Source organism: Schistocerca gregaria, unplaced genomic scaffold (assembly GCF_023897955.1).
Source record: "Schistocerca gregaria isolate iqSchGreg1 unplaced genomic scaffold, iqSchGreg1.2 ptg000883l, whole genome shotgun sequence".
Classification (NCBI taxonomy): Eukaryota; Metazoa; Arthropoda; class Insecta; order Orthoptera; family Acrididae; genus Schistocerca; species Schistocerca gregaria.
This window is the reverse complement of record NW_026062244.1, coordinates 89,947-109,892: the sequence shown is the minus strand read 5'-3', so window position 1 is coordinate 109,892 and position 19,946 is coordinate 89,947. Positions and strand designations below refer to the sequence as shown.

Below are 19,946 nucleotides of genomic sequence, written 5' to 3'. Positions count from 1 at the left end.
ATGCTGAAGAAAGCTATAGAAGGACGATAAAACTGCTGCACACTCTGCACTACCAGCTAGAGCAGCTAGAAAGCGGCTCCAATACATCTGATGTGTTTCAGGGTCAAGTTGCAACAAACGTCAATTTGCTCGCCCGCTACATACAGAGGCTGCAGACGTTGAAGGGTCAGCTTAATCCCGCTGAAAGAGAGCTTTACTTTATGTATGTTCTTTTGTTTTTCCGTGTTTTCAAGGTTACTGAGTGTTTTGTTCGTTCTGTACAGAAAAATAAAAAAAATAGTAGAGGAAGAGAGGCTGATCAGAACAAGCATGGAGAGGTTCCTGCTCATGAACCGGGCTAGACAGATTGAGGACACCCAGATGAAGGCGGGTTTCGGCGACAGTGGGCTGTCGGCGGTTGACCAGATTCGTCAAGAGCGCAACATAAAGAGCCTCCACGATGACATTTTGTCGGTGAATAGGAGTAATCAGGCTGCCAGCGAAATCAAGGACGTGGCTATTGAAATTTTGGGAACGTTGAGAAATCAAAATTGGACCTTGAAGAGAATTCGGAGAAGAGTTATTAACATTATGGGTACAACAGAGCTTACGAGGGCGCTGTTTCGTGTAATTCGAAGGAGACAGATTGTCGATCAGATAATAGTTTATTCTGGCATGTGCGTGGTCGTTGTGTTATTTTGCGTTTTATGGTACTATTTCAAATGGTAAATTCGAAAAGAGTACAGGCGAGGCGTGATGTGGTTTTTAGTTGAGGGCGTACGCTTTAATTGGGAACAGTTGGTCCAGGAAGTTGTTGAGTTGGGTTTCCTCAGCAACCAGATTCAAGCCCGCAGCCTTGAATAAAAGTTTGAAGTGATCATCTGATCGTATAACAGAGCCGTCTTCCGTGTCTGCGTAGAATCCGGAGTGCGTGTGATTCTCTTTTATCACGATCATGCCGCCTGATTCCAACGCTTGCTTCGCTCTTTTCAAAAAGGAAATCAAGTCAATATCGAGGAGGTACATCAGGACCCACTGGATCCATATGAGATCATACGAGTGCTCGAACGAGAAGTCCCGGAGGTTGGAGCAATAGATGGATCCTATTTTTCCGGCGTTGATCAATTGCTTCAGTTCGAGACGTGCTCGATCGACAAAGGATTGAGATTGTTCTACCAAATCGGTTTGATCGAATATTTTTGCAAGGAGGCCACTGGTGATGCGGCCGATTCCGGCGCCTACGTCTTCAACAAGAAACAAGAGGTTAGCAAGGCCGGAAAGGCAGGCGAGGCGGCGTTTCTGGCGGTGCGTTTTTTTAGGTACAAAACGAGGCTGCAGGGGGGGTATTTTTGCCGTTGTGCATGCGTATTTATTTGGATATGTACCAATTGCTCTTTTATTATGTCGGTTGGATTCTGTCCCGACGGTCGCGTCGTTGACTTTGAGGAGAGACGTCAAGAATTTATAAGATGATGCCAAGTCGATTGAACTGATATCGGGGAATCCACCCAGCATTCCGTTGTTCGTCGCCTCTACTCGTTCCCAGTACCTTTCACATACGGAATACCAGTCGTCACTCGGTTTTTTTTCCTTCGACGTGCTGGACGAAGGTTTTGCGTTTGCGCACTTGGCGGGTGCGTTTTTCGTATAGCGTTTCCACCAAGAATCCAGAGTTGAGAAGCTTTTTCCGCGGTTGTCTGTTCCGCGACAGTGCCCATCTAGCTAATTGAAGCGGCCGACATTCGCGAGGACCTCGGGCCGAGAGATTAGGCAATTTCTTTGGCCGATTGCGCTGTCGCCTCGAATTCTCGTACCCAGACACACGTTGTTTCTGACGCGTTTTCTTGAGCGCGGTCTTTTCCGGACCGTCGGCCGCGTCGAGTTTTGGACGGCGGCATGGCGCGCCGGGATTCGGGTCCGTCTGCAGGCGCGCCGAACGCTTGAGCGCGGCCTGTTTCGAAAGGTCTATGCACACACAAGGTACGCAAGCACGGGCCGTCGCTGCAAGCGCATACACGCGTGTATACGTGTCAGAAATGCCGTTTTTGTGTTCGACGGTATGGCTGTAGATTTTTTTGGCGAACAACGAGTCTATTTATTGCAGAGGGTTTCTGCCGCATCCATCGGTTCCTTGCGTTGTTTCGATGTTGAGAGCTCTGTCGAGGCGCTGGCGGCTCGCCGTTCCGAGGTCTAGGGCGTACGCCGCGTCCAAAGGTATTTCCTATTTACGGACGACACGTGCGGGTAGAGCAGGCGTGGAACTGACGTGGGGGTGTTTTATGCAGAGACGGGCGCCGTTCCTTCCGAGGCGTCTGAGTGCTTGAGTGAGGCGAAGCCTGGGACGCGGGCGGTATATCTGGACATGCAGTCGACGACCCCGGTCGATCCTAGAGTGCTGGACACGATGTTGATGTACTACACGGAGCGTTTTGGGAACCCGCATTCCCGCACCCACGCGTACGGTTGGGAGAGCGAGGGGGCGGTTGAGAACGCGCGAAGGGTACGTGGTTTTGTACGCACTTTTTTTTTTTTTTTCTGCCCGTTCTGACCGGGCGCATGTCAGCAAGTGGGGGACCTGATTGGCGCGGACGCCAAGGAGATAGTGTTTACGTCTGGGGCCACCGAGTCGAACAACATAGCGATCAAGGGCGTGGCTAGGTTTTACGGGGACAAGAAGCCGCATATTGTGACGACCCAGCTCGAGCACAAATGCGTCCTCAGCAGTTGCAGGGACCTGGAGAGGGAGGGTTACAGGGCGACGTATTTGCCGGTGCAGAGGAACGGGATTATAGATTTGAACGTGTTGGAGAATTGTCTTCGTGAGAACCAGGACACGTGCATGGTGTCTGTCATGGCCGTGAATAACGAGATAGGCGTCATACAGCCCATCAAGGAGATAGGTGCGATGTGTCGGAGACACAACGTGTTTTTTCACACTGACGCGGCGCAGGCCGTGGGAAAGATTCCCATAGACGTTGGCGAATCGAACGTTGATTTGATGTCTATATCGGGTCACAAAATATATGGTCCCAAGGGCGTCGGTGCATTGTACGTTCGTCGTCGTCCTCGAGTGCGCATAGACTCTATTATATCTGGCGGGGGTCAGGAGCGTGGCATTCGTTCCGGAACGGTTCCGGTGGCGCTCGTGGCCGGTTTGGGGAAGGCGGCCGAGATCTGCCAGCAAGAGATGGAGAACGATATGAGGCACGTGAGTCGTCTTTACCGTCGGCTCTACGACGGCATCAAGAGCGCCATACCCGAGGTCTACTTGAACGGCGACAGCGAAATTCGCTATTTTGGAAATCTTAACTTGTCGTTCGCGTTTGTCGAGGGAGAGTCGCTGTTGCTCGGGCTCTCCGACATCGCCTGTTCTTCTGGGAGCGCCTGTACGTCGGCGTCGTTGGAGCCGTCTTACGTTTTGCGCGCGCTTGGCGTGGAGGAGGACCTGGCTCACACGTCTATCAGGTTTGGCATTGGCAGGTTCACGGTGGACGAGGAAATAGACTACGCTGTCAAACGCATTTGTCAAAGCGTTCGGCGCCTCCGCGAGCTCAGTCCTCTGTACGAGATGTACCAGGAAGGAGTGGACCTTAAGAACATACGTTGGAACCAGGACGTCTGAACGCGCAATGCAAGTTTCTCGGGAGAGCAAGCACACAGCGCCGCGCACGAGGACGCGTAGATTTGAGAGAGAAAAGTGTCTTCTACTTGCTTCCTGGGTCGACCGAAGTTGTTCTTCGAAGAGAGAGAACTGGCGCGGCGCCCATCGCCCGGGGCTTTCGCGGGTTGTGCTGCCGCGCCCTGCCTGTCGCGCGCGAAGTGGAGTCGGGCCGCACACGAACTACAAAAAAAAAGAGGGGAGGCGAGTGGCGGAGCGTTCATTCGTCGTCGAGCTCTAGAAAAAGGAAAAAAACGAGACGCAATTGAATGCAACTTTTTTAAGATCCGCGGTTTGTTTGTTGTCTACGAATTGTGCGTACGCAGCCTTCTTTTTTTTTTTTTTTTTTTTTTAACAAAAAGTTTACCCTTCCTCTGACAGTTCGTGCTCCAATTTTGCTATGATTTCGTCGGTAGAGCTATCGAGGCTGGACTCGGTTTCCGGCTCGATCACTATGTCACGCTTGGTTGCCATCTCGGAGTCGGCGCTGCCGGACGGCTCGAGCCTGTACGGCACTTCGTCTTGCCAGCACCACCTCTTGACAGAGTCGACCAGCCAAAGGACGTCGACCAGCGTGTGTCGCAGATGGGCGGGCACCTCCTTGATTTGGCTGGGGTGGTAGTCCTGTCTCAGGACGATGTGGGTGGCTTCGGAGATTTTTTTTGCGCGTTGAGCGCCGAAGCTTTTGGCGAGCTTGCGCATAGAGCCGATGCTGGGCGGGGGCAACATGTTCAGGTAGACCGACGCGCCGGACAGGACGCCCCTCCTCACTTTCGGCAGCAGGTATTTGATTGTCTTCCTCTTCGCGGACTTGATTGAGAAGAAGCATCGGTTGACGGTCTCCAACGTACGCGTCATGTACCAGAGCACCTGGTCTAGATCGGACGAGGGAAGGTACTTCAGATCGAAAGGGTGCAGCACCTGTAGATCGGACTGTCTGGGGGACGGGCGGTCGTGCAGCACCTCGCATGGGCCGTCTTCGAAAAGTCGGTCTACTGGCCGAGCCGACGCGCCTTTATTTTGGAGAGATTCTGGCGGGGCACCTTGACTGCTGGGCTTGTTGACGTTCACGTCGAGGACCTCGTTCGAACTAGTTATGTCTACGCTGGTGACCAGGGGCATGTTCGACTCGGCGTCCTCGGACGCCGGTTTTTCGAGGATCTGGTCGTCCGCCTTGCTCATTCGTTTCGGGTTTTCTGGATAGTAGTTGTCCGTGAATTCCATCACCCTTTTTTTCACGTTTCCGACAACGGCGTGAAACGTCTTGTTTAGATCGAGTTTCGTGGAAAAAAAGACGAATTTTTCCAAGTTGACCAGGTGATCCGAATATCCGGGCCAGACTTCTTCGGAGTCGTCCAGAATCACGACGATCGAGTCGTCCGAGACGAGTCTGCGCAGGTCCTTGATCAACATGGGCGGGCGTCTAGCGCAATCCGCTGCTTTTTTGGCGAAGCATCAGTGACACACAGCCGGTGAGCCGGACGAACGCCCCTTTTGCGTACATCCGGAATAAACATCGCGCGTACCATTTTCTGAATTATCTTGGCCTTGATGGTTGCACGTGATAGAATCTTCAATACACAACGTTAGTTTTTTTTTTTTTTTTTTTTTTAAGCTCGTACCTTCGTACCTTCCATGTGGTTTCTGGTGATGATACGGTTCGAGAAGATGCAGTCCTTGATGGAGCTGTGGACGTCATCCAGGACGTATTTGAGGATGAGATCCACGACGCACTGCGCGTATCTCAGGTTTCCGAGCGTGCAGATGTAGATCTCGTACAGTTTGTGAATATGTAGGAGGAATTGTTTCAGTCCTGGTCGGAATTTGACAAGTAGGTTTTCTTTAGTCCCTGAGAGCGTGATGACGTGGATGCCCCGTTTGACGAGCTCTTGGATGTCTTTGTATTCTATGTTCGAGGTGCCCAGGGTTGTGGCGTGGAGCAGGGTCTGGTCTAGGTCGAGCATTAAGATCAGGCGGTTTTGACTCAGAAGTTCGTCCTTGTGTTTTTCGAAGTGGCGTTGCGCGACGTCTTTTTCCAGTCGGAAGTCGCTGTCAAGCGGGTGGATAACTTCTGAAAGTGTGCGTCCGTGGAGTTCGTGGGAGAGGTCCTGTCCACATATGACGCATAACGGGCCCAGAAAGCCGAAGTGATGGTCACATGGTTGAATACGCGCGACAACCTTGCTGTTCGTTGCGCGTTAGTTTTCAGCATGAGGACTCGGATAGCACGTCAGTCGTTCGTACCCTTCGAAAATTGGTTCTCCGTCTTGCACAAGGATGTCGGTTATTTTGCCGTCGATGGGTGCGCAGATTTTTTGTGACGACGGGACGCATTCGGCGAGCACTTGTCCCCTCCTGACCCACCTTTGAGGCGGGCACTTCCACTTTATCAGCGTCCCCTCTGAAGTGTTCCCCTCTACTTGGACGGATTGGGCCATTGGGTCGAATGCGCCCTGTTAAAACCTCGGATAGAAATGTCGGGGTCGGGGGTTATTTTTGGCATGTGAGGAGGGTGCGCCGAGCAGTGTGTGCAAGCGCGGTCTGAGAAGGACGCGCTGAAATTGAAGGACGCGCGAATTGTTACTTTTTTTTTATAAAAAAAAATTTTTTTTGCAAAGGGGAAACGTGGAATTTACTCTAACGCGCTGCTCACATTTCATTACTGCAACGTTTGTGTTTCGTCAAGGAGAAGATGGCCGCGAGTCCGTTTGATGATGGCGTCAATGTCGACTTCGAAGATCCCACGCCTCCAGAGGAGAAGATAGAGCTGGAAAAATCGGTGCGTGCGAAGTGTGCAATATTTAAACCGTTGGGAGGGGAAGAGAGAGGAGGAGACAGCCTTTTTTTTCTTACTTCGCTTTTCACCAGTGGTGTTTTTGGCACGATAAGTACAAAGGGGTCGAACAGACAGCAGAGGAATTCAGACACTCTCAAAAGAGGTTTTTCAGTTTTTCAACTGTACAAGTACGTGTGAGGGGTGTGGGGAGGCGAAAAAGCGTAAAAAAAAAAAAAAAAAAGTCCTTGACACCTAAACCGTTTCTCTCTCTTGGACGCATTTGCAGAAGTTTTGGCATTGTTTCAACGCGCTGCCGGCGACGACCTCGTTGCCGTTCAAGTCGAGCTACCACCTGATGAGGAAGGGCGTGCGCCCGGTGTGGGAGGACCCGGAGAACGAGAACGGCGGGTTCTGGGTGCTGAGGTTCGACCGGGAGACGGCGGACGCGGTGTGGAAAGAGCTGTGCGTGGCGCTGATCGGAGAGCACTTCGACGGGGTGCTGAAGAGCGGAGACATGGTCAACGGGGTGACGGTCAGCGTCAGAAGAGAGGACGCGGTGATTCAAATATGGAACAAAATAGCAATAGGCGAAGCCGAAAACAAGGTGTTGTTCAATCACGTCAAGAACAAAATACTGAAGGATTACGAAATCATAAAATACTTTTATAAGGCTTGTAAGCAACACAGTTCATATGACGGACAACTAAGAGAGAAGCTGACGGTGGAAGTCATATGAAATAAAAAATCAAACAGGACGATTCAGCTTTTGATCGGTGATAATAGGAAGGATTTGAGGTTCGATGTCCCAGATTTTCCTGGCATACTGAGTGACGGAGTTGTCGCTGGAGAATTTCCCCATGCCAGCGCAGGTGAGAATAGATTGCCGAATCCATTGAGACTTGTTCGTCCAAAGATCGTCGACGCGTTTCTGGGCCTCGAGATAGCTGGGAAAGTCGTGAGCGACGAGGTATTGGTCGTAGTGGTGACGGATGGGGTCGACCAGTTGTTTGAACTCGTCGGCATATCCGAAATCGTTGGACACGATGGTGTTCATAACTTTCCAGAGTCGGTCGTCGATGTCGCAGTAAGAGGTGATGGACGGAAGTTCGTCGACTCGAGTGCCGAAAATGAACGCGTTTTCGACGCCGATTTCCTCGGCAATTTCAATGTTGGCCCCGTCCCAGGTCCCGAGCAACAGACAGCCGTTCATGCAGAATTTCATGTTCGAAGTCCCGCTGGCCTCCGTGCCCGCCTTCGAGATGTGCTGCGAGAGGTCCGAAGCGCCCACCAAGATCTCGGCCATGGAAATGCTGTAGTTGGGCAAAAACACCAGCTTGAGCAGTGACCCGATCTCGGGATCGCTGTTGATCACCTGAGCGACCTGGTTGATCAGCTTGATGACAAGCTTGGCCCTGTAATAGCCCGTGGCCGCCTTACCGCCAATAAAGTGCACCCTGGAGACTTGTTTCTCCCGCTCGCGCGGACTCAGACTCTTGAGCCAGAGATACCGGTGAATCACACCGAACAGGTTCAAAAGCTGTCTTTTGTATTCGTGAATTCTCTTGACCTGAATGTCGAACAGCGCGTCCGGACTGATCACAATGTGCACGTTCTCGAGGACATACGCGCATAAAACCCGCTTGTTTGCCATCCGGCACTCCCACCAGTTCTTCTGGAACTCCCTGTCGCTCGCGTACTTCTTCAACTCCCTTATTAGCTCGAAGTCCGTCAGCCACTTGTCGCTCCCGAGCGTCTTGGATATCAGGTTGCTCAACAACATGTTCGCCTGGTTCACCCAACGCCTGGGCGTCACCCCGTTCGTCACGTTGATAAACTTTCTGGGCCATATCGCCACGAACTCCCGGAACAACGTGTTCTGTAAGATATCCGAGTGAATCACAGAAACCCCGTTCACCTTGTGACAGGCTATCACCGCCAAGTACGCCATCCTCACCTTCTTCACCGGCTCCTCCTCGATGATTGACAACCTCCCCTTCAGCCCGCTGTCGCCCGGATACAGCTTCTCCAAGTACTCCATAAAGTAATGGTTGATCAAATATATGATCTCCATGTGGCGAGGCAGCACCTCCTCCATGATGTTCACCTCCCACTTCTCCAACGCCTCCGGCAGCACCGTGTGGTTCGTGTACGAGAACACCTTCGTCGTCACAGACCACGCATCGTCCCACTCCATCCCTTCTATGTCCACCAAGATCCTCATCATCTCCACAATCGAAATCGTCGGGTGCGTGTCGTTCAACTGGATCGCCACCGCGTTCGCCAGCTCCTTCATCGGCGCCGCGCCCATGTACAACTTGAACCGGTCAACGATGTCCTGCAGCGTCGCCGAAGACAAGAAGTACTGCTGCTTCAGTCGCAATATCCGACCCTGGTACGTCGAGTCGTTCGGGTACAACACACTCGTTATCTTCTCCGCCTCCTGCTTCTGTTGCAGCGCCCCCTCGTACTGCCCGCTGTTGAACGACGACAAGTTGATCTCCGTCGCCGGCTTCGACTCCCACAACCTCAAATTCGTCACGTTGCGAATCCTGTACCCCGGTATCGGGTTGTCGTACGCGTGCGCGTGCACCACCTCTCCCGGCTCCCAAATGCTGATCAACTTCTGATCCTTCCAAACCCTCACCGACTTGCCGTAGAAAAACACCTGGTAAAACCGACCCAGCCTCTGTATCTCCCACGGATTACCCGCGCCCAGCCAGTAGTCCGGCATCTCCACCTGCTCGCTGTTCTGAATCACCTGCTTGAACATCCCGTACTTGTACCTCAACCCGTATCCCCACGCCGGCAACCCCAGCGTCGCCATAGAATCCAAGAAACATGACGCCAACCTCCCCAACCCACCGTTCCCCAGCGCGCCGTCCTGCTCCATGTCGTACACGTCCTCCAACTCGTACCCTAGAATGTTCAGCGCCGCATGGTACGGGTCCTGCAGCCCCATGTTGTTGATCGCATTCTGCAACGAACGACCTGGCAGGTACTCTATTGACAGGTAAAAACAAAACTTCTTCGCGTGTGCCTTGTAGTACATCTGCGTGTCGTTCCACCCCTCAATCAACCTGTCCCTCACACTGTACGCCGTCGCCAGGTACGCCGCAATCTCATCGAAGTTGCTTCGGAACCTCGCCAACGTGTACTGCAAAACGCCTCAGTCGCCGAACTCGTCGAAAAAAACAAAAAAAAAAAACAAAAAAAAACGTACCTCAATGTGGTTCACAATGAATTGAGCAATGTCATTCGGATCCTGCGACAAATAACTCTTCATCAACTCAAAGATCTTCTCCCTGTCCTTCCTCTTCTCCAAATCCACGGGACGATCCGGGTGCACGCGAACTCTCTCGGTCTTTCCAGGATAGTCCTTCTCCCTGTAGACAAATACACATATACATATATGTCAACACATATTGTCGTTATTGTCGTGACGTGTGAGAAAAAAAACCTGTCAAAATCACCTCGCGCGCCACTGCACTGCTCCACCGACCGAAACGTACAGAAGGCAGACGTCACTTGGTGCCTCAACTCCGTCGCCCGTTATAATTCTCTCCTGCGACGCTGCTGCCTGGAGGAACGACATCCTCAAGTTCCTTGTGCTGTCTCCCATGTGTTCCAACGAGCGCCTCCTAGCCGCGTAGAGCTGCCGAGCTTCACTGGCATTCATCTCCGCCATGATGCCAAATAGTTCTCTGTGTCAAAATGGATTTTTGGCCGCAAACGTTTTCTAATATATTTGCGCACATTTTTTTTCGAAAAAAAAAAATAACGCAAGATACCTGTCATCCAACGTCTTCGTGCGGGCGTTGTTGGTTGCGCCCGCCGCACCGGCCCCACTCGACTTCGACCAATTCCTAAAAGCCATTGAAAAAAAAAAAAAATCTTGATCCTCGGCAGAGCGCTCCTGAACTGTTTTTCAGATTTGCTGCGCTCGCCACTCTATGTCAAGCCCGAGGCTCCACCAGTCGCGCTCTCCTTCGCCCGGCCAAATGCACGCGGAGCCGATATCTGAGACGGAAGACGGAATGAAAATCTCGCCCGAGTACGAGGACGAGCCCTATTCTCCTGAGTCCGCTCCGCACGCCAAGTGTACGCACGCGCACTCACCGTCGCGCTCCGCGAACGCTCAGGCGCTAACGAGAAACCCTCCGCTTCCCCACAGCCATAGAAGGATGGATCGTCTTGATCACTAACATTCACGAGGAGGCGACCGACGCGGACCTCCTGGACAAGCTAGCTGACTTCGGACCCGTCACCAACCTCCAAATGCCGCTGGACCGCAGAACAGGATACGTCAAGGTACGCCCGCGCGGAGATTGCAAAAGCGAGCCGGCTTTGTTCCTGAATGGCTCCGTGAAAAGAACTAAAAAAAAAAAAAAAAAAAGGGATACGCCCTAGCGGAATACAGAGAAGAAGAACAGGCGAAGCAGGCCATCCAAAAGCTCAACGGCGCTATGTTCATGGACAGGGAGATCAGCGTCAGTTGGGCCATCGCGGATCGCCCGAGAGCAACTTGAGCGGCGGATTCTCATTGGATTCGCGCGCGCGCGCATGTGGTCCAAGAGCCGTGGAAGGCGCATCCGGCGCGTTCTATATAAAAGGGGGGGACCCTTTGACACGTGGCGTGTCTTTTTTTTTTTTTTTTTTTTTTAGTACGAAGGGGGCAGAGTGTACGAGGTTTTCGCCCTCGCGTCACCACGCTTCTTCGGCCAGGAGGGCGCGCGTGGGCCCGTCGTTCGTCGCGTCGTTGTTTTTTCTTTCGAGCCATGGCTGCCTGAACAATGCGGAGGGTTAGTGACGCAGGAAAGAGCGGCGGTTTGCCACCCCGAGGGCGTGTACGAGATGCCTCAGTGTTTTTTTTTCCATCACCGAACAGTAAAGCGCGACACGCGCAGGGCGCCAATTGGCGGAGGCGCGGGGGTTCGCTCGCGGCCGTGGCCGCGCGGTCGCGCTTGACGGACGTCTCAGCAGTATCTGCATGCGCTCATCCTCGGCGTGTTCTGCGCGGAAGGGAGGAAAGGGTGGGACGTGCCTTGCGCGGCGGGGGCTCCCGCGAGCTCGGCCGCGAAGAAGAGGAAGGAGCGCCAAAAGCAAGTTTTTTTTTGTTTTTTTGTTTTTTTTTTTTTTTTGCGACGCAAGGGAGTAGCGTGTGTGGGGGGAGTGTACGTGGGGAGGGGGTTTTGGCGCGTTTGCTGGGCCGAGGGCCGGGCAGTTTAGTTGAAAGGTGCGCGGCGAGAACAGGGCGCGGAAGAGGAGATGAGCGACGCGGGAAGATGAGTTTTTCGATGAGCAGGATGCGGATCGACCGGGCGGAGTCGGACGCGAGCGATCGCGGCGGGGGTTGGGAGCTCAGAGAGAGCCAGTTCGAGACGGCGGCGAAGGAGTTTTCGGTACGATTTGAAGGCCCGGCGCCGGGGCGCGAGCGGGAGCCGCCGGCGAGGCGCGGGAAGAGGTCGAGGCAGTCGAGGTTGGTGGCGAGCGGGCGGTCTGCAGAGCTGAAGATAGAGCCGGAGGGGCGCCGAGAGGGCTACCGGTTTGTGCTTCCGAACAGAAGAAGTCGGTACAACTGCGACGAGGACTTGAGGGAGCTGCTGAGGATCGGCGGGTTCATGGAGAGGGCGACGAGCGAGGCGGACGAGGACGAGGTCGAGGACGGGGTCGAGGACGAGGTCGAGAACGAGGTCGAGGTAGAGCAGGGGGAGGGGGGGGGCGAGTTGGCGTCGTCGGGGCCGGGCGAGGCGCCGGGGGCGAGGATTTGCGACGAGGTGAACAGAAGGTTATTGGAGCACCAGAGAGAGGGGGTTAGGTTTTTGTACAGCCTGTACGTGTCGAAGAGGAGTGGCATATTGGCGGACGACATGGGGTTGGGCAAGACGGTGCAGGCGGTCGTGTTCGTGGCGGTGATCAAGTCGGCGCGCGGGGCCGAGGGAGAGGGGGGCCCCGTGTTGGTGGTGGCGCCCGCGTCGACGCTGCAGAACTGGCAGAGGGAGTTCGCGAGGTGGACGAGGTTGAGGGTGTTCGCGGCGAGGGGGAAGGAGAGGAAGAGCGTGTTGCACACGGCGAAGGCGAACAAGGCGGACGTGGTGTTGGCGGCCTACGACGCGCTGAGTCACGTCGCGGAGCTGAACGCGGTCGACTGGTCGTGCGCGATATTGGACGAGGTGCACAGGATCAAGACGCGGTTTTCGAAGCTGAGCGCGAACTGCGCGAGGCTGAGAGTCGAGAGGCGGTACGGCCTGACGGGGACGGTCGTGCAGAACAATTTCGAGGAGCTGTGGACGCTGTGCCACGCGCTGGGGTGCCGCGACGCGGAATTCGGGGATTTGGACTACTTTCGGAGGCAGTACGTGCAGCCGATCAGGGAGGGCCGCGTGAGGGGCGCGAGCGACGCGCAGGTGTCCCTGGGAAGGATCGCGGCGGACGCGCTGTGCGAGAGGTTGAAGAGGTTCGTCCTGCGCCGAACGAAGCTGGCTTGCTGCGGAGACTTGCCACCGAAGGAAGAGCGCGTCGTGCTGTGCAAAATGGCGCCGCTGCAGCTGGAGTGCTACAGGAGGCTGGTGGAATCGTGGTTGTACCGCCGCCTGAGGAGGCACTCGTGTGAGGCGACCGCTAGGCGCCCCCAGAGGGCCCAAGGGGACGCCCGGTGGGACGCCGTCGGGACGCCGAGACAGAGCGGGCAGTGGAGAGGGCTGGCGCTGTCAGCGATGACGAAATTGCAGCAGCTGTCGAACCACGTGTCCCTGCTGGTCGGCGCGCCGAAGAGGACGCCGATGGAGAGATATTGCGGCGTCGCGGAGGGAGCGGAGGAGGCGGAGTCGCTCTTCTCCAGGTTGGCATTCGGAGACCGCCGCGACGCGATCATGGCGTGCGTCGCGAGGGGCGACGACGCAGAGCTGTGCGGAAAGCTGAGAGTGCTCTCGGTGCTGCTGGAGAGGTGGAAGGAGGAGCGATCGAAGGTGTTGGTCTTCTCCGGCTCGACGCGGATGATGGACATCCTGTCCGGATTCTTTCGTCGCCGCCAACTCCGCTTCGCCAGGATCGACGGATCCACGCCAGTAAGAGACAGGCAGAGACTGGTGGACTCCTTCAACAGGGACGCGTCGGAATTCCTGTTCCTGGCAAGCATCAAAGTTTGCGGCGTGGGACTGAACCTGTGCGGCGCAAACGTGGTCGTCATCTTCGAACCCCACTTCAACGTGGCGCTCGACATGCAGGCGTCCGACCGGGCTCACCGAATAGGCCAAGACAAGGCAACGCGGGTGTACAGGCTGGTAAGCGCCAACACCATCGAAGAGCTGACCTACCGGCGCCAACTCTACAAGCAACAAATGGCCAACATCGCGACCGGGGTCGAGGAAGCGCGGACCTTCGACGAGGACGAACTCTTCGGGTCCCACCTCCTTTTCTCTCTGCTAGAAGACGACCGCTCGGCCGACCAGCACGATCCACTCACCGCAGAAGACGAGTCGATCGAAACGCCAGACCCCGCCATGAAGGACGCCGGCGTTGTCCTGTCCTACCTGAAAAAAGCCACCTCGTGCACGCCCAAAATCTAGTGCGTCTTAGTCAACTTGGCCATCGCCTCCGTGTCGCTCTCCGACGGCGGCACGTCCGCCCTCCCCGTGGAACAGTACGCCTTTTCCAAGCACCTCTGGCTGACGTGTATGTTCTCGTCCAACTCCTCAATCAACGGGTACAAGTCGAGCATGTCGTTCAAATTGCGACTCAGACACGCCGTCGCCTCCCTCGCCGCAACGGGCTCCGGCGAGCCAAACGCCACCCTATCCTCTCTCTGCGAAATGGTCGCCTCCACCCGCCCCTGTCTCACGCACTCCACTATCAGCCACTCCGCCGCCCTCCTCGCCGGCATCCTCTCATGCGACACCACGCCGTCCAGCGGCAACGCCCTGTATATCGCGGCCAGGCGACCCACGTGTCTCTGCTGGAACGACCTCAACGCCCGCTTCACCAAGCCCAAATTCCTGTCCCTCTTCCACACCTCCACGCTCGACAAAAACACCTCCTTGAGCGCCTCGTGCGAGTCGGACTGGTATGCGCGCAAGAAATCGTCGTAGGGCTGGCAAAAAGTCCTCGTGTACTTGGGAAACCCGGGCGCGGAAAACAGCAGCGACAAGCCACTCTCCTCCTGCGCCACGAGCGACACCAAAATGAGCTTCTTGTACGCCTCCAACACACTCGCGCTCGGCAGCGCCACCGGCGTCAACACGGCGGCCTTGAACGCGTCCACCGCGTCCTCGTACCTGCCATTCGCAGCCCACGCTATCCCCGCGTAGTAAAAATAAAGGTGCACGTCCCTCACCCGAGGCCTCGCCGGGCACGTGTGCACGTCTAAAGGCCTAGTCTCCAACAACGGCAACGCCGCCTTGTACGTGTGCGCACATATGCACAACTGCAAAACCAAGGCGTGCACGGGCGTCAGCATCGACCTCTCGCCCGTCAGCGCCGCCACCACCGCGTACAACGGCCTGATCCCCCTCACTGGCGCCTTGAGCTCCACCAGCGACTTCGCGAACACGGCGCACAAATCGGCCACTACACACACACACACACAGAGTTGTACGCAGCCGCACACACGGTACACAAACACGCGCTTCTCGTAAGCTTCTCTCCTGCTTCGAACGACCCCCCCTCGCCAGCGAACCCCTTTACGCACCTTGCTTCGCGGCCACGCGCGTCTGGAACCCGTCCAGCTGGCCGAACAGCCTCGCCGTCTGCGCGACGAACGCTCGCCGATCCTGCTCCGCGCACTTCGCCAACTGGTGCCTAAAAAACAGCGCTCACGGTCAGAATCTGTGTCGCCGGCGCACGGCCAACAAAAGAGCGGCGACGCCAGCCAACGCCGCACGTCTCGACGCGCTCCCCCGAGCGCCTCTGCTGCACGTACAAAGTGAGAATCAGGCCGACGGTGTAGTGCCGGCAGTTGAGCTCTTCGAGGGCGAACAAGTGCTCGAGGAAGCTGCTGAGCTGTTCCGGGCTCGCCTTGTTGAACGCCTCGCTGTCTTGAAACGCCCTGCTCAGCGAGCCGTATTCGGAGAGCGCATGAGCGGTCAAAACGGCCTCCAGGAGGTCCTCCATTGGCGGCGGCGTGCGCGGCAGTAAGAAAGAGTTGTCGGGAGACGCGTTGCGCGAAAATAGGGCGCTGCGACCCTCTTGCGGCCGCACGTTCATGAGCGGCAAAAAAAAAAAAATAAACAAGCTTTGGACGCACCGAACTCATTGCGGTTTCGGACGACTGGTGCGCGATGGACTCCGCGGATAAGCTCCGGAAGAAGCGCTCGTGCCAAGGCGACGTCGTCTTCGACGAGAACGAGGATGAGCCAAGTGCGTACAACTTGGATCCCACGGCTCGCGCGCGAGAGATCGCGGAAAACAACGAAATCGAGTTCGAAGATCCGTTCGAGGACGAGTACGCCGAGGAGGACGACGAATACGATGCCGAAATGGAGGAGAGCGACGCGGACGAGGCGGAAATAGACACAAACGCTCTCAAAGCCGGGGAAGATTCGCAGCAGCAAGAGGATCCTTATCGAGTATGTCAAGGAGAGAGACAGAAATCGGATGTTTGAATAAGCGTGCGTACACGCCCTCTTTTGTGTAACGAATGCTGCCCCAAACCGAGCCCGCGCGCTCCTTCTCTAGAGAGCTGGCGCGGAAGCCCTCCAGAGAGGAGCGGGGGGGACGCCACGGAGAGAGAAGAACGGCGCGTTTGCGTGGGCGAACCGTGTTTTTGTGTCAAAGTTGTACCGATGAGCAACGGGAGCCGGCCCAGTCACCGCACCGCGATGGACGCGTTGCGGGCGGCTCGCGCGAGGTCACGAGGCGTCCGGGGCGTTCGCTTGCTAACGAGTTTACTTCTTTGATGCGCCCAAGATATTCCAACCCGGGATAGACACGCTGAACCCGGGAGAGGTGCTGGACTACGACAGCAAGGCGTACGACATGCTGCACGTCATGAGAATGGACCATCCGTGCCTGAGCTTCGACGTGATAACGGACAAGCTGGGGTACCAAAGGAAGAAGGTACGCGAAACGAAAACGCCAAAACTTTCCACACAGAGGAGGCGGACGGACACGTGTGTGTGTGCGTGTGTGACAAGAGGACGCTTACCTGACGACAGACGGCGCGCAGTTTCCACATACCATATACATCGTTTCAGGCTCGCAGGCCGAGGAGGGCAGCGAGAACAGGGTGTCTGCGATGAGGATGAGCAGGCTGCATCGAACCAAGTACGACGACGACGACGACGAGCCGAATATGGACGACTCTGAGGACAGCGCGAACGACACGGACGAAGAAGCGGAGGTGGAAACCAAATGGGTTCCCCACAACGGTACGGTGAATCGACTGAGGGCGATGCCACAGAAGAACAGCGTAGTGGCGACGATCTCTGAGGCGAAGGAGGCGCACATCTACGACATGTCGTGGTGCATCACGGCACTCGACATACCACTTCCGAGGTCTAAAAATCGAAGCGACACAATATTGTACTCGTTCTCGGGCCATCGGGAAGAAGGGTACGCGCTGGACTGGAGTTCCGTGGTGCCGGGCAGCCTGGCCACCGGCGACTGTTCCGGCCGAATTTACATATGGCACATGCGAGAAGCCGGCGTTTGGGAAGTGGGGGAGAGCCCGCTTCGACACGATGCGAGCGTGGAAGATGTACAATGGTCTCCAACGGAAAACACCGTTTTGGCGAGTTGCGGAGTGGACCGGTCGATTCGCATCTGGGACACGCGCACAAGCAAAAACTTGGTCCTCGAATCATCGAAGCACGACAGCGACATCAACGTGATCCATTGGAACAGGTCGGTCTCCAATCTGCTTGTCTCTGGAGGTGACGACGGCGTGTTCAAAATCTGGGACATGCAGCAGTTCTCAAAACCTCTGTACACTTTCGACTGGCACAAAGGACCCATCACGTCGGTCGAATGGAGCCCACACGAACCCAGTGTCCTGGCAATCTCGAGCGAGGACGACTCCGTCACCATGTGGGACCTAAGCCTCACCAAAGACCCAGAAGAGGCCAGCACGTTCCCCCCGCAACTTCTGTTCCTCCACCAAGGACAAAACTGTATCAAAGAAGTCCACTGGCACAAACAGATTCCAGGCGTCCTCATATCCACCTCTCTAGACGGATTCAACGTCTGGAAACCCAACTTAGACGGATAAATAACCCCTCCAGCCAATAAAGCAATACGCAAAACCCTCCCCCAAAGACGCTCTCGCTCAATAAGCCCCGTTACTTCTCACGGAAAACGCGCCACTTCAACACCCTATTCTCGCGCGCACAAAACCCGCGGCGGCGTCATCGTCCTTCTATGCACCCTATACACACGTGCACACACACAGCGATCTGTATTTCTTCCGCCGCGCGTCGAGCAGCGCTTTCATTCTCTCTCTGTACGCGAGCGCCACGCTCAGCCCGCACGTCTGTCCACCCGCCCACGCGCACTTTGAAACACACCTTTCCCGCAAAACTATGAATCGCGGCCGGAATCCCGCGGGCGAACGGCCCTCGACCTCCTCCCCGGCAGCGCCCGGTAGGTACAAGCCTCGAGCGAAAAAAAAACAACGCGCCTGGAAGACACACGCACCTACTGCCTCCCAACCACTTTCGCGCCGAACGTGCGCGGCAGGGCGGGGGGATCTCTGAGACGCACGTCCACGTCGCGGCTAAAAAAAAATTGTACCACTAACTCTCTCTGTACACGCTTATTTGTCGACGACCGCAACCAACAGACGCAAATTCAGATGACTCCAACAACGAGGACTTTCAACCGGTCAACACCTGCACGACGTTTACAGAAAATCCGGCGACACGCAGCACTCTGCCCTGGCCGAAAAACGAGAGCGAAGAAGAGCTCCCCAAACCCCTCGAGGGGCAAGAAACCCGCTATCAGACGGCAAAAAACGCCTTTACGGGCTTTTTTGAACGCCTCAAGGGGCTCGCAGTCAGGACAAAATCGCACTTCCTCCCTCTCTCATCATCACCTCCCGTCGAAGAACATCTAGACTTAGAACCCAACCACGTCGTCAATGATATGCCTCAGGAAGGCACCAGGCTTCTGTCTCCACAAAGGCACCCAAACCATTCCAAAGAAGCCGATCACGAAGAAGCTACCACTCAACGTCCGCCTAATGAAAAAAAAAACCTACAGCTCAAGTTGGATGCAATGTCTTTCTTCGTCTTCGGCCTTTTTAACAATTTTGGATATGTCATCATGCTGAGTGCCGCCCAAGCCATCTCAAACGGAGAATACTCCGAATCTGCTGTTCTCATGGCAGATATTCTTCCATCACTGATCATCAAGCTCACTGCTCCTTTCTTTGCCCACCGGCTCTCCTTCCCACTCAGAATATGGATCTCTACCATTTCTAATCTTGCGGCCTTCCAACTTGTTGCATATCCAAAATCAGCAAAAATACGCCTCCTCGGCGTCTCTCTGTCCAGCGTCGGCTCCGGACTCGGCGAAATCACGTTTCTCGCTTTATCGAGTCACTTTCACAAAAGCACCGTATCCGCCTGGTCCAGTGGCACGGGAGCAGCCGGAATTTTCGGATCCGGCTGGTACTTCTTCTTCATCTCTGTCGGACCCTATTTCATTCACAAAATGTCTATCCCCTTCGTCACCGTTATCTCCGCCTCTCCCCTTCCTATTCTCTCACTCATCCTCTACCATTTCTTACTCTCTTCACCTTCACCTCCACCCTTCACCTCTTCCCGCACCTTCCCCTTCTTCTCCAGATTTCACCTCCTCCCCTCCCTCCTCCTCCCCTACATCCTCCCTCTGCTCTCCGTCTACTTTCTCGAATACCTCATCAATCAAGCCATCGCCCCCTCTATCGTCTATCCCACATCTCCCATTCACTGCAAAGAATACGAACTCTACCAACTACTCTATCAGCTATCCGTCTTCTTCTCCCGCTCCTCTTCTTCCTTCCTGTCTATCTCCCAACTCTGGTGGCCTGTGCTTCTGCAACTCTTAAACGCGCTACTCCTTCTCCTTCACTCCATCTTCCACTTCCTCCCCTACATCGTCGTCACCATAGTCATCCTGCTCGAAGGATTCCTCGGCGGCGTCACCTACCTCAACGCCTACCTCAACATTTCGTCCCAACTCCACTCGCACGTAAAGGAATTTGTCATGTCCATCACCGGCGTGTCAGACTCTATCGGCATATCGCTCGCGTCCCTCGTCGGACTCTACCTCGGCCCCAAACTTAAACTCATCAACCATCAATACCTATCACAGAATGCGTGCTACACACGAAAAGCACCTCTGTGAACAACACCGCCCCGCAATACCGATCCCCTCACCACCGCATCGCACCTCCCTACACCCCATTTCGCCGATGCATCCACAATTCGACGACCTCTCGACACCCGTCAACCATAGTCGCGCAACGCCGCTCTGACTTTTGTACCGTACCGCCCCCGTCCTGCGGCATTTGACACCTGTCATATCAACGTCTGTGTTTGCAAAAACACAATCTTAACGGCA

The 19,946-nt window shown here is 55.3% G+C and overlaps 10 protein-coding genes across 11 annotated transcripts; 6 read left to right on the top strand and 4 right to left on the bottom strand.

The window, feature by feature from the left end:
• Positions 1 to 610: 610 nt before the first annotated feature.
• Positions 611 to 2,028, bottom strand: LOC126324039 (N-terminal Xaa-Pro-Lys N-methyltransferase 1-like). The gene is made up of 3 exons (XM_049994895.1): positions 1,794 to 2,028; positions 1,365 to 1,701; positions 611 to 1,223 (listed from the first exon to the last, which is right to left on the bottom strand). The coding sequence occupies exons 1-3, from the start codon at positions 1,875 to 1,877 to the stop codon at positions 745 to 747; spliced, it is 900 nt and encodes a 299-aa protein (XP_049850852.1). The 5' UTR covers positions 1,878 to 2,028; the 3' UTR covers positions 611 to 744.
• A 54-nt stretch (positions 2,029 to 2,082) lies between these two features.
• On the top strand, positions 2,083 to 3,923 carry LOC126324035 (cysteine desulfurase IscS-like). The gene is made up of 3 exons (XM_049994890.1): positions 2,083 to 2,193; positions 2,265 to 2,479; positions 2,543 to 3,923. Exons 1-3 carry the CDS (start codon positions 2,124 to 2,126, stop codon positions 3,599 to 3,601), a joined length of 1,344 nt encoding a protein of 447 aa, XP_049850847.1. The 5' UTR covers positions 2,083 to 2,123; the 3' UTR covers positions 3,602 to 3,923.
• On the bottom strand, positions 3,914 to 6,200 carry LOC126324030 (uncharacterized). 2 transcript variants are annotated; one of them, XM_049994885.1, is made up of 4 exons: positions 5,882 to 6,200; positions 5,268 to 5,821; positions 5,164 to 5,208; positions 3,914 to 5,076 (listed from the first exon to the last, which is right to left on the bottom strand). In XM_049994885.1, exons 1-4 carry the CDS (start codon positions 6,073 to 6,075, stop codon positions 4,001 to 4,003), a joined length of 1,869 nt encoding a protein of 622 aa, XP_049850842.1. In that variant the 5' UTR covers positions 6,076 to 6,200; the 3' UTR covers positions 3,914 to 4,000. The 2 variants fall into 2 exon arrangements, with proteins under 2 accessions (XP_049850842.1, XP_049850843.1); XM_049994886.1 differs by having other exon boundaries at positions 3,969 to 5,073.
• A 116-nt stretch (positions 6,201 to 6,316) lies between these two features.
• On the top strand, positions 6,317 to 7,149 carry LOC126324041 (eukaryotic translation initiation factor 4E type 3-like). The gene is made up of 3 exons (XM_049994897.1): positions 6,317 to 6,416; positions 6,506 to 6,601; positions 6,700 to 7,149. The coding sequence occupies exons 1-3, from the start codon at positions 6,330 to 6,332 to the stop codon at positions 7,147 to 7,149; spliced, it is 633 nt and encodes a 210-aa protein (XP_049850854.1). The 5' UTR covers positions 6,317 to 6,329.
• Positions 7,056 to 10,366, bottom strand: LOC126324029 (glycogen phosphorylase 1-like). Its single transcript, XM_049994884.1, has 3 exons — positions 9,923 to 10,366; positions 9,634 to 9,796; positions 7,056 to 9,567 (listed from the first exon to the last, which is right to left on the bottom strand). The coding sequence occupies exons 1-3, from the start codon at positions 10,096 to 10,098 to the stop codon at positions 7,159 to 7,161; spliced, it is 2,748 nt and encodes a 915-aa protein (XP_049850841.1). The 5' UTR covers positions 10,099 to 10,366; the 3' UTR covers positions 7,056 to 7,158.
• A 45-nt stretch (positions 10,367 to 10,411) lies between these two features.
• On the top strand, positions 10,412 to 10,939 carry LOC126324043 (RNA-binding protein 8A-like). Its single transcript, XM_049994900.1, has 3 exons — positions 10,412 to 10,511; positions 10,585 to 10,721; positions 10,808 to 10,939. Exons 1-3 carry the CDS (start codon positions 10,412 to 10,414, stop codon positions 10,937 to 10,939), a joined length of 369 nt encoding a protein of 122 aa, XP_049850857.1.
• A 756-nt stretch (positions 10,940 to 11,695) lies between these two features.
• Positions 11,696 to 13,978, top strand: LOC126324025 (uncharacterized). Its single transcript, XM_049994878.1, has one exon. It carries the CDS (start codon positions 11,696 to 11,698, stop codon positions 13,976 to 13,978), a length of 2,283 nt encoding a protein of 760 aa, XP_049850835.1.
• On the bottom strand, positions 13,975 to 15,611 carry LOC126324023 (COP9 signalosome complex subunit 3-like). The gene is made up of 3 exons (XM_049994877.1): positions 15,289 to 15,611; positions 15,097 to 15,206; positions 13,975 to 14,975 (listed from the first exon to the last, which is right to left on the bottom strand). The coding sequence occupies exons 1-3, from the start codon at positions 15,609 to 15,611 to the stop codon at positions 13,975 to 13,977; spliced, it is 1,434 nt and encodes a 477-aa protein (XP_049850834.1).
• A 56-nt stretch (positions 15,612 to 15,667) lies between these two features.
• LOC126324031 (glutamate-rich WD repeat-containing protein 1-like) lies at positions 15,668 to 17,618 on the top strand. The gene is made up of 3 exons (XM_049994887.1): positions 15,668 to 15,973; positions 16,314 to 16,463; positions 16,573 to 17,618. Exons 1-3 carry the CDS (start codon positions 15,686 to 15,688, stop codon positions 17,611 to 17,613), a joined length of 1,479 nt encoding a protein of 492 aa, XP_049850844.1. The 5' UTR covers positions 15,668 to 15,685; the 3' UTR covers positions 17,614 to 17,618.
• Positions 17,619 to 18,441: 823 nt separating this feature from the next.
• LOC126324022 (battenin-like) lies at positions 18,442 to 19,730 on the top strand. The gene has a single exon (XM_049994876.1). The coding sequence runs from the start codon at positions 18,486 to 18,488 to the stop codon at positions 19,728 to 19,730; it is 1,245 nt and encodes a 414-aa protein (XP_049850833.1). The 5' UTR covers positions 18,442 to 18,485.
• The last annotated feature ends 216 nt before the right edge of the window (positions 19,731 to 19,946 follow it).